At 40.1% G+C, this 11,853-nt stretch overlaps 1 protein-coding gene across 3 annotated transcripts; it reads right to left on the bottom strand.

The window, feature by feature from the left end:
• Window positions 1-5,453: 5,453 nt before the first annotated feature.
• Window positions 5,454-11,683, bottom strand: thnsl1 (threonine synthase like 1). Of its 3 annotated transcripts, none has more exons than XM_007555744.2 (3): window positions 11,567-11,683; window positions 8,146-9,552; window positions 5,454-7,029 (listed from the first exon to the last, which is right to left on the bottom strand). In XM_007555744.2, exons 2-3 carry the CDS (start codon window positions 9,517-9,519, stop codon window positions 6,226-6,228), a joined length of 2,178 nt encoding a protein of 725 aa, XP_007555806.1. In that variant the 5' UTR covers window positions 9,520-9,552; window positions 11,567-11,683; the 3' UTR covers window positions 5,454-6,225. The 3 variants fall into 3 exon arrangements, with proteins under 3 accessions (XP_007555806.1, XP_007555804.1, XP_007555805.1); XM_007555742.1 differs by lacking the exon at window positions 11,567-11,683 and adding an exon at window positions 11,167-11,246; XM_007555743.2 differs by lacking the exon at window positions 11,567-11,683 and adding an exon at window positions 11,098-11,153.
• Window positions 11,684-11,853: the final 170 nt, after the last annotated feature.

Below are 11,853 nucleotides of genomic sequence, written 5' to 3'. Positions count from 1 at the left end.
CCAAGGAACACTGAGTTTTAATTTCCCCAACACATTCAGGTTTGCAGTGTCTCCTCCCATGTTGCTGTGCCAAATAAACCATCAGGTGCACAAACCATTTTTATATGGAGAGCAACCCAAACGACTCCTGGTTGTGCTAATCTAAACAGCAGAATTGGGAGTTATGATGAAGTATTACAAATGTTATTTTTAAGATTTTAACATCAGATTTGACGTGGGAATCCGTCATAACTAGCCTTGCCGTTATTTAACGCCTGTCAATCAGCTGTCATTCTCAGCCGAGGCGACACTCGTGTCTTATTTCACACAGATCTATCTAGGTCATTTCTTTTATTATTCTATGACTGATGGATGCATTCCAGCTCTTTTATCACAGGGAGAAAATCTGACTGATAGTAGCCAGAAGCTTGATGAAGACATTGGGTTAATGTATTTTCTTTCAACATCCTTCAGTTATTCTGCTCACCTTTAATTGAGTCATTGTCTAGCACTATGTAAGGTCTAATTAAAGATACTTACTAATAAACTGGCACTTTTGGTGTTGCTTAGCCATGAGTTTGCATCAAAATGTAAATGAGTTCAATCCCAACACCAACAGTTATCATTTTCAGGTTGAACGCTCCTTCTGACACCTTCCTCATCCCCTCCTGTTTCTTTTTTCCTACTTTTCAGAGACATGCTAGGTGTAAATTAGTGTTGAGGCTAATTGGCTGCAAAAGAGAACAGGATGTTGAGAATTACTGGATGACACTTCTATGTCTTTAAAGTATTTTAATATTTAATATCTTTATGTCTCATCCATCTATCTATCTATCTATCTATCTATCTATCTATCTATCTATCTATCTATATTCATTCGTCTAGCTAAGCAGCTAGATATCTGTTAGCTTGACAGATATTTGTTAAGCTAACTACCTAGGTTATCTGGTTAGCTAACTATCTACCAACCTAAACAGTTGCCTATTCGCTCTCTATCTGTCTAAAATTAGTTTGGCTTACAACCTAATCATTTGTTAGCTATCTAGATAGATGATCATGTGCTTAGTTTAGTGGCTACCTAGCTAGCAAGCTAGCCGCTTCTTTAGCTAATGATCTAGCTACTTAACATTTATGCTAAGAATCTATGTGGCAAGTAAGCCAATTTTGGAGTTCTTGTTTTAAGCTAGCTAGCTAGGTAATTAACTGGTTAGAGATAACAACCTATTCAGTTGCTTGTTCACTATCTACCTAGGTGAAATTTGTTTGGCTGACTAGCATTTTTACAATCTAAATGCCAGTCTAGACAGATGAGTTATTTATCATCTAGCTATGAAGCTACTAACCTGCAAGCTAGCTAGTTATTTGCTTAGCTAATGTAGCTACTCAAAGGTTTAGTTCAGGATATTTTTTTTTTCATTTTTTGTCCTGTATTCATTTTTTTTAAGGAAATACTTGATATGTTTTAAATCAATCAACATGGAGAGGTACAATGTACCTGTGTAGCTTGTGCTGCGTTCAATTTGCACCCAAGTCAGACTTCCCACTCGGAAAGTGGGGCAACTACGACTACCCACAGTTAGGATGTCGAGATGGCAACTCACAACTTTAGCAGTAAACTCTTACTCTTATTACTAATATTAATTCTTTAAGGGTTTTTTTTCCACATGCAATCACTCAAACCAGTGGGTTTTGTAGTGTGAATCTCTACGATTATCCTAGTTAATGGTGTTAGCCAGTTTAGGTATCGACAGTGGAAGGATGGACTGTTATTGGGTCGAACCATAACCCACCGGGTTTTCAACAGGTTAATTTCCTCCTCTCTCTTTCCCTTTTCCTTCCCCTCTGAAAAAGCAGCTTCCATTATGCCAAAAGTTCACATTAAGAAGACGGGGAAAGGCTGGTACCTGCAATTATCCCTGCTCAGCCAGCCGTGGGTCACTAGATGCTGAGCAACAGCTGGCTCGCTCTTTACCATCACTACTCACACGTGCATACACACTCATGCACCTGCGCACTCCCACCCTCCTCTTCCTCCAGACTGTTAACTACCGATTCCTCACACTCACCTGCCAAGCAGCTTGATTAATAAGGGCAATGTTCACAGTGAAGCAAACAGCAGATACAGAGTGGAGATGAGGGGAAGCAAGTGCTAAGACCGGCTACAAGGAGGGCTACAATGTGTGACCATGTACTATGTAATATATTCATGTGTAGCCAAAGCACGGAAGAATTAATTCTCACAAGTGCAGGAATTAAATATGTTATTTAAACTTTAGCAGTCAGGAAAATAGAACAGAGAAAAATCTTGTTTTCTTCACTGCAGCGACTTAAAAAGGCAGCTTTCCAGTTCACAGGACATGCTAGCAAAGAGATTTACCAAATATGGCTCAGCTTTCCATCTATTTACACAACCACAGCCATAGTCCAGCAGATGCATGAAACTTCAAGATTCCCTACTGAAAGCTACTGTCATCAAATAATACAGGCTCATTGGCTTTAGTCCAGTTTTGTGTTAAAGCTGCAGTATGCATGTTTTTAAAATATTTGTTAAACTGTCACCATTTCATGATAGTTTATGGGACAGATAATCTCCTCCACATCCTGCCTGAGCTAGTAGAAAAAATGCGCTGCTCCAGACCAAAAATAGCCAATCAGAGCCAGGAGGCGGGTCTTATCGCTGTCAATCAACCTCCTGTATTTGATTCTAAATGTGGCAATGGTGAAGAAATGATTTACAGCTACAGGAAAATTGTTTATGTCCCATCATCAGTGGACATGCTAACTAGCTTTAGCATTCACAACAGGCTATGCTAGGTGATTTATAGCACTAAGCCCTGCCTCCAGGCTCTGATTGTTTTTAATTAGCACTGGGAGAAGGCAGAGAAGCTCGATTTTTTTTCCTAAGCGATTTAAAATCTGTGCAAATATATTTTTTAATAAAAGTTACATACTGACAGTCATAACTTGAATTTTTCAATCTATTTGAATGAATGGCAGCCAAATACGAACACAAAGCCAGTTTTGATCAAAGTTCCCTCAAAATGCCCTCAGTTATGTTTGAATGCAGGATCTTTGCCAGTCCAGCCAAGATGAGAGCTCAAACATCAGACAACAAAACATTGGTGATTCAGGTGCTACTTGCTAAAAGACAATTAACCAACAATTAGTGGAGCTGCGTGTAAAAATTAAAACATATTACTCTTATGACATGAGCACTCAAATCGTCAAACTTTGTGTATCAATTCAATTTGGTTCAAATAAATCATTAAAAGCATCAAATCAATTAGATTCATGGCCATAATGATGTAAAACTTTAAGGTACAATTTTAGGTTTGATGGATGTTGCAGGAACCAGTTGCTGGTCTCCATTAGTTCTGCTGAAGTCTGAACTTTCCAGAAGGAATTTTATTGGTTGCAAAATTCCTGCACAGACCTTTGTACTGAACAAAAATTAAGTAACAGTTTTCCTGGGAATGACATAAGTTTCTCAAGAAAGGCAAAACATTTTTTACACATTTCTTCTAAGAACTAAGAGCTGACCAAATTTCTGGAACAACCCAATTTGCCCCAGCAGGTACGGAAATTCAAAGCAACATCAAATCTACGTCCAAATTGTACGATTCATTTATGACTTTCTAGGAATGATTTAAAGGCAGTGAAACTTTAAAACATCAATAAAGATCCCATAAAAATGGCTACAAGGGAACTGCTTGTTTTTTGGTGCTATATCACCATATCCTGTTACAACATTTTACTTTATTGGCATTATAAGACACCTTCCTTATCAGTGAAGAAGAAATTCAATGTTCCAGAAATGCTGAACTGCTCTTAACATTTTTATTGTTTTTGAGATGATAGACATACCAATAAAGATAAATTGTTTGGTAAAGAGCACGATAATTACATAATCTCAGCAAGTTTTATAGATAATAGCTGAGTCCAGAAATTAATTTCATTGACACAGAATTATAATTACAGATTTAAATATACATAAAGCCCATCACTCTGACTTATAGAAATAATTCAATAATTATTTGAAGAATCTTCCGCCAATCTGATAAAACACTGGGAGAAACCTTGACTTATGTCTGTATCACTATTTCTAAACAGGAACATTCTGTGTTTATATTTCTAAGTGATCTCTGGGCTGCTCTGGGTCCGATCCCTCACCTAGGACCTGTTTGCCCCGGTAAACCCGACCGGGTCTCCACCACGATAAGGTGGCAGCCCACGGAGAGGAAAAAACAAATCCAGAAACAGTTCCCTTCTCTGAGCTGATCTGGAGAGAGGCCAGAAGGTGGCGCTCTGGTGTTTCTAACTAAAGTTTTCTCAGTTATTTTTCTTTCTAGATGCTACATTTGGTCTGGCGTTCTGATTGGCTGTGGTTCCTTCCTGGAGGAGGCAATCAGCTGACATGATGCTGCCATCATCTGACTGTCATCCGTCTCCTGCTGTTAACGTTTCACTTCCATGAACATGGAAAGTTCTCCTGGCCAGCTGACCCGTTGTTGTGTCTCCGCTCCGTTTTCTCTCAGCTCCAGTCAGTCATGGCTGCTGGTACTGATCCCGGTTCTGGTTCTGTTGGAGGTTTCCTCCTGGTAGAGGGGAGTTCTTCCTCCCCACTGTCATAACATGCATGTTCTGTATGAGGGATTGCTGTGAAGTCAATGACTCTACACAAGCGATTTGCCGTCGCCCCCTGCTGGTCAGGAGGAGTGAATGCAAAAAGTAATGACTCCATATAATCTGCTGGGTTTTATTTGGTACAAACTTTATAAACTATTTCATAATTAACTGAACCTAATGAATTTATCATTTGGATCAACAGTAATCTGACTAAATTGAAATGACTTTTTGTAAAATACCTTGACAACAACATTGTGAATTAACGTTATAAGCTTTGAACGTTTTGGTGTCTACTTTTGGGGTTTTGAACTTTCTTATATTAGTTGTTGGGGTTTTTGTTTGGGTTTTTTATAATGTTCATTGGTGGGGCTCATTTGTTAGTTTGAAAGTTAAATTTTATATATTGCCAATTCACAACAAATGTCATCTCAGTGCACTTTAAAGTAATTTTAGTTCAATCACATGTAGTCCAATTGTTGGTACAAAAAGCTCAGCTGCTTATTAAAGTAGCTTATAAAGAACTAAATAAACTTTATTTACTGGTCAGAATCCAGAGCTGTCATTCAGAGTTGTCATCATTACCAACTTCAACTGTGATCTCTACAGAAACATTGACGCTCAGCCTTCAGCGAAACCACCAGTCAGATCCACGTTTCTGTCAAAAAATTCATCTAGTTTCAACCATATTTATTATCTTTCAAGTCCCTTACTTAACTATGAACCATTTACTTAAAGAAAGTTGTAAAATTACAAAATAAAAATGGAATTTTCCTCCACTTTTCAATTTTCTCTCTGTTTTGAAAAAAAAATCAACTTAAGATAGCAGTAAAGCTGAACTGATAACGTGGTGGCATAAAACAACACAATGTGTTTTATTATACAAGACAACAGCTCAGTGTGGCAACTTCCTGTCAGCTGGACTGTTGCATCATGTCATCTGTTAGCATAGCAGTTGCTCAATTCATTGAACAATACAGAACACAAGCAAGCAAAGAGCTTATTATATTTTTATACCATCACAAACCACAAACAGTGTTAAAATTTACATTTTCTGTCTGTAACTGATGTCATATTTTCCACATTACACTAAAACAATACTGTTGGGTTTAATTCTCTTTCATGCTCAGTCTTTAGTGTAAGACAGTTCAGGACGCCCCCTTGTGGATGTAAATAATCCCTTCACTCCTTTCAGAGCCTGAGATTTATTGCTGCTGTTTTTCAGAGAAGAAAAACACATGGGAAACATTTAAACCCATTACATTACATCTGTCATGTAACAGAAACATATTTTCTGATTGCTGGTTAAACAGCGGATAAACGGTTTTCCTGTAACGGTAAGTTGTTTCTCTGTCATTAGCACAGTTAGCAACATATTCACAAGCTTGACTAACAGCGCTAAGCCCCTCCTCCTGGCTCTGACCGGTTGTTTTTGGTCGGGAACGAAGCATTTCTTCAGACTACATTCGTAGCTCAGGGAGGAGGTTGAAGAGTTAAACCTTTTCACAGATTATCCGTCTCATGTTAAACTGTCAGGACATGGCGGCAGTTTTAACATATGTGGAACAAATAGATTCTTTATAAAAGTTACACGCTGCAGCTTTAAGGTAAAGGTGGGAGTATCTATGCCACTTTGAGGAAGGAGTCCTGCATCATGCTCTCCACCTCCTCCACCAGAACGCTGTAATCTGCCTGAAGAGCTCTGCGTCCGCTCCCGCCTCTCTGCCTCAGGCGTCTCATCATCTCTCCGTGTGCTGCCGGTTCGGACGCGGCCGCTCCCAGCTGCTCCAGCTGCTCCACGGGATCTGGAGGAACATTCTGGATCCGAAGAGCTTTGAACACGGCGGGAGCAAACTTCCCATAGTGCGCAGTGGAGCAGAGCACCGTGGGGCACGATCCATCCTGCAGCCGATCGGCCACCACTTTCGCCACGGCGGTGTGCGTATCCATCAGGTATCCCGTCTGAATGTGGAGCTCCTGGATGGCGGCCAAGCAGTCCTCCTCAGAGCACCAGCCGGCCTGCACCTCCTGCTGCATCCTGCCGAGGAGACCCTCAGGAAGCTGGAAGCGTTTCTGCGCGTCTAAGTGAGTGAAGAGGTCGTCGACCAGGCAGCTGTTTCCTCCTGAGACGTGGTGGATGAACCTCTCCAGGTTGGAGGACTTCAAGATGTCTATGGCGGGGGAGTGGGAGAGCAGCAGGGGGCGACCCTGGAGGTCGTACTGGCCTGTGGAGAGGAAGTCCGACACGACTCGGTTGTGGTTGGACGCACAGATGACTTTTCTTATCGGGATGCCCATTTGCTTGGCGTACAACGCTGACATGGCATTACCGAAGTTCCCAGTAGGAATACAAACATCCAGAGGATCTCCAAAGTTAATCACACCGTCTCTGCACAGATCCAAATAGCAGGAAGAGTGATAAACAACCTGGAAGAGGAAAACAAACCATTAGTGTCAAAGTTTTTTCTCATAGTGGACCAAAATATCACTTTTAAAAACTTAAATCACCAAAAATGTTGTGATTTTTTTCTACCTACTCAACAACAAACTAATCATTAACTACTTTAAAGGGGCAGTGTCATGTATTTTCCAGGCGCATTGTGTCATTTTATACATGAATCAAGCAACTATGTTAACTTAAGTTAATATAAAAAATTATAAATATATATAAAATATGACTGAGGGGAAATTTGACTTCATAATTTAGAAAAATTGGGTCTCTGTCTCTTTAAGAAACTCCTGCTCTTTCTAAAATGTTGCCTTGAGGAAACTATCACAATATTTCAGGGATACTGGTACTGAAAATAAAGATACTTTAGCAGACTGCTACTTCAGCTAAGAGCTACTGGAAATAAAGTAGCTGTTAATCTGCTAATCAGGCTAACTGCAAAATACTTAGGCAGTTAGCTTAAGTAACTTAGTACTTTAACTGCTACTAAAAATAAAGATACTTGGCTGAATGCTAATTTCGACTAGCTTTAGGGACTTAGGCTACTTGCTAGCGTAGGGCATTGTTGTTCTGTTTACTGTTATAGCAGAAAAAATATCACGATGATTTATCAGAACAATAATAAGCTAATTGATGATGTTATACCAACAGTAGTCTTAACTGCTACTACTTTCTGGACTTTCATGTGCTTATGCTAGTTGCTACTGAGGCTAATGCTACAATTAAAGAGATTTAGGCTACTTGCTACTTAGACTAAATGCTAACAGAACTAAAGATACTCAGGCTAGTGCTACTAGAAGTATATGTACTTTGGCTAACTGCTCAATGTAGCTGAGTATTGTTGAGAAAATACATTTAAAATAAGCTAGTTTTAAAATTTAACATGTCTTGATTCAAATGGCCTAAATTGTGGTTTTAAATCAGTAACTTATTCTGGCCTATTGACCTTTATTTTACTTGTAGTTACCCTTAACAGTATGTTTTGCTTTTCCGTACTCAACCCAACCATGAAAATAACAGAACCAAATTCAAGACTTTTCCAAACCCCCCAGGATCTTTGAGTCGTATTGAGCTTTTGGAGAAAGTTAACACACCTGAGGTAATAGCCGTGCCCAGTTGATGGAGTTGGCGGTGCTGAGGACGGTGCCGTACTCCACAGCGAGATGCCCGGTCAGCCCCGACTCGCCAAACATCCTCTTGATGCTCTTCTGACAGAAGTCAAAGTCTGACAGGACGCTAACTGCTCTGGCGTTCCCTTCCCTGAAGCTCGTCATCTGCAGCTTCTGGACCTCACTCACTCCTTCTTCTGGGAAAAACACCAACACTCCTGTTCGGTGTCTGTCGGCGCCGCTCAGTCGGCTGAAGCCGCTCAGGACGGCGCTGCCTGTATCCCCGGACGTGGCGACCAGGATGAGGAAGTTACACATTGGTGGGAGGCAGTGGGCGAAGAGTTGGGGCATCAACTGCAAGGCGAGGTCTTTAAACGAGGCGGTTGGACCGTGGAAAAGCTCTTGGATGTATTGATTTTTAACAAGATGCTTCACAGGAGCAACTCTGTCACTGGAAAAATTGTCTCCATATGCCTTAAATACCATACTCCTGAGGTCCAGAGGAGAGACGTCCAGTGGGTGGATGCACTTTTCCAGCAAAACAGAAGCTCTCTCTGGGTATGACATGGAAATTAATCTGAGCCATTCGCCTTTAGGAACGTCTGGAAAGCCTTTCTTGGGAACATAAAGACCTCCATCTGCAGCCAGGCCCTCTATAACCACATCATTGAAATATGTTTTTCGATCGGGTGATTCTGAGCCGCCACTCCGGGTTGAAACATAAGTCTCCTCATCGTGTTCCAGATATCTCTCCACTGCCTTCAAAACCTTCTCTGCCACTTCCTCCACTGTGTCTCCCATCCCACAAAACACCCTCACGTCCAGCCATTTCTCATAGATCTGCTTCCTGTACAGTAAAATGTCTCTCATGGACACCCCGTCTTCTTGGCCCACTATCCAGTTAACCTCCATCCTGCCGAGTCTCTCCAAGATGTCCCGGCTGTCCACGTCCAGGTAAACCACGACCCCGTTCTGCTTCAAGTGCTGCATAGCTTCGCCATGAAGGGGATTGGAGCCTGTCAGGGAAACGATGCACCCAGATGCAGAGAAATTGCTCAAAGTCCGGCCTTCCTCCTCCAGGAAACGTCTTCCTCCGAGCTCTGCTAACTTGGCTGCAACCGGCATCTTCCATGCCGGCTCTAAGACATCGTCATCGACGTCTAAGGCGGGCAGGCCCAGTTTGTTGGCCACAATTTTCCCAACTGTTGTCTTCCCTGCTCCGGGCGGACCCATCAGCAGAATGTTTTTGACCCCTAGTGGGGTGGATTTTGTGGAAAACCATGACTTGGATGTGGGAAGTTGGCACAAACGGCATCTTGCGGTCCTTAAGGAAATCTGAATGGCGCTGAGTAATCCCATTCAGGAAAGAAGACGGAGCAGCTGCTTGTCCCTCTGCAAAGGAAACATGTTGGCTAATTATGACACAGATCAGAAGGGAAATGAAAATACAAGAACATGCATGCAGACACGACACAAATATTTGCATTAGTATGTAAATATTAATGATCAATCATCAACCAGAAGAATGAGATTCTGTGCAAAAACTGTGGACTTTTTTTTTCTTATTAAAGGTTCTTATTCTTGAACAGGTTATCGTCTTTAGTTGATGCAGAACATTTTTTGTACCAAATCATTCTTTCATAATGAGATTTTAATCTGCTCCGTTCTGTCTATTTTGGGTGTCTTGTTACTTTAATTCCAAATAAGTTGATGCTGGCCACAACCCAAACTCAACTTTTACACTCTCACATGAAAATGACTGCAAACAGATTATGCAACCGCACATCTTTGAAAAGCAGAAGTGGAGCCTCCTGCACAACCAACGTGGATGCAGCAAGTGGTTTCTAGATGGCAAGTCAGCAACAAAACACTTGTCTTTTCCAGCAGCCATTGTACAACACATAAAGAGCAATAAAACTAGCTGACCAAAGTGCTCGAGCTCAGCTGAAGTTGCTAGGTGATGGGGCTGGGCTATGCTGGGGTTGATAGGTGACGGGGCTGGGCTATGCTGGGGTTGCTAAGTGATGGGGCTGGGCTATGCTGGGGTTGCTAGGTAACGTGCAGTGCCCATGGAAAGTATTTAACAACCTGGAGGTTTCTGAAACAGCTAATTTTCCAGACACTAAAACATCTCGTTTTTTTTTTTTTGTTTCGGTTGGGGGGTTGTTTTTTTTTACCGCTTTGGCTGTTTTTAGAAGCAACTGAGCCACAAATGGAAGTTTAAAAATTTGTAAAATGTGAATTTTGAATAAAATCAATTTGAATGGAAGGCATAAGAAAGGGCCTTAGAGGAGCAATCATTGCCTTGTATCTTTACAAATAGTTTGATGTCCATCTTGTGGATGACTGGTAGCTGCTGCCCCAAGCTAAGCATGTGAAATGGAGCAATTAGATAAAAAAAAAAACAGGGCGTTACATCTTAGACTGACTTTAAAGGTCTCAGTTAACATGATAAATGTTGAAGAAAGTACAATTAAAAAAAACATTTGGGAATGGTATCTGAAAAAAACTAACAGAAAAGCTGAAAATTAATTACTTTTTGTTCATACCATCCAGGTTATCCAACAGTTAATCCATAAACACAGTTTTAAAGATATATATAATCCAATAAGGAGACTTTTTCAGTCTGATAAAAAAAATGAAACAGGTGTACTTAATAAATGCGTTCGGAAAAGTAAAAAATCCCGGCCATGTATTTGGATAAATAAATAAGTATATTGTGCATAAGAAACACCGCATTTTTCTAATCAGTTTTTATAATATTGTGTTAAATGGTTTGTCTACAATAACAGAAGAAAACTGTCGATTTGAGAGGCTTCCTGCTCAGATAACTGACTGAAGTGGACTTCAGACTATATTATCAAAAGGTTATCAATGTTGTTTTAAACTGTTTCAATAGCCTCCACAAATTATACACCTTCTAAGGAAAACACTCACGTAAAACTGTTTTTCGCTCTTTTGCCAAGATAATGATTTATTTACGAAACCATGTCAGTATTTTCTCACCGTTGTCAGTGTTCCTCTGTAAGCTACGGCCAGCCCATAGGGACAAAATTACTCCAAATCTGTTTGGATCTTTATAAAAATCTGTATTATATGAAATCATTCCCAAATCGTTTGATATATTAGGTCAAACTACAAGTAAATCGTATACATTTTGAAGGTTTAAAAGAATAAGAAAGCAGTTTCAGAAAAACTTAAATAAGCATGTTTGGTTGTCGCAATGTAGGAAAAAAATTGTTTTTAAGACAAAATCCCAGCATTATTAAAAATAAAAATATTTTAAAGAAAACATATTCAACAACAGAGATATTTAAAAACAACTATAACGGAATGAAGAAATACAAAATTTGAAGATGTTTAGATAGAAATATTAAAGTATAAATTCTAAATTAGAAGTAATTACCATGAAGAGAATGATGTTTTCTTATAAACAAAAATATGACTGAAAGCTCTAGTTATCACGGATTCTAAAATTAATAATCGGCAGTGACAACATTTGTATTTCTCCTGCGCAATCTTACAACAGTTTCGACAAGTCTAACCTCCACAATATGGCGGCATCATTGACGTGCAGAAGGGCTTGACATGTTACGTCAAACAAGAAGAATACTTGGCTGCTTTCAAGTTCACGTTAAAACCTCGGAATGTAGGGCTTTCGTAACAAAAGCGACAGCAGTTTGACAAACGTAA

This window comes from Poecilia formosa, unplaced genomic scaffold, assembly GCF_000485575.1.
Source record: "Poecilia formosa unplaced genomic scaffold, Poecilia_formosa-5.1.2 Scaffold72, whole genome shotgun sequence".
Taxonomy (NCBI): domain Eukaryota; kingdom Metazoa; phylum Chordata; class Actinopteri; order Cyprinodontiformes; family Poeciliidae; genus Poecilia; species Poecilia formosa.
Note: the sequence above shows the minus strand (reverse complement) of the source record. Positions and strands in the feature narration are given on the sequence as shown.

Excerpts from the sequence above, each read along its gene's own strand:
- thnsl1 (XM_007555744.2), bottom strand. The coding sequence starts at position 9,519 with ATGGGATTACTCAGCGCCATTCAGATTTCCTTAAGGACCGCAAGATGC. Across the intron at positions 7,030-8,145 it reads GGGCACGGCTATTACCTCAG|GTTGTTTATCACTCTTCCTG; the intron begins GTGTGTTAACTT and ends TTCCTCTTCCAG.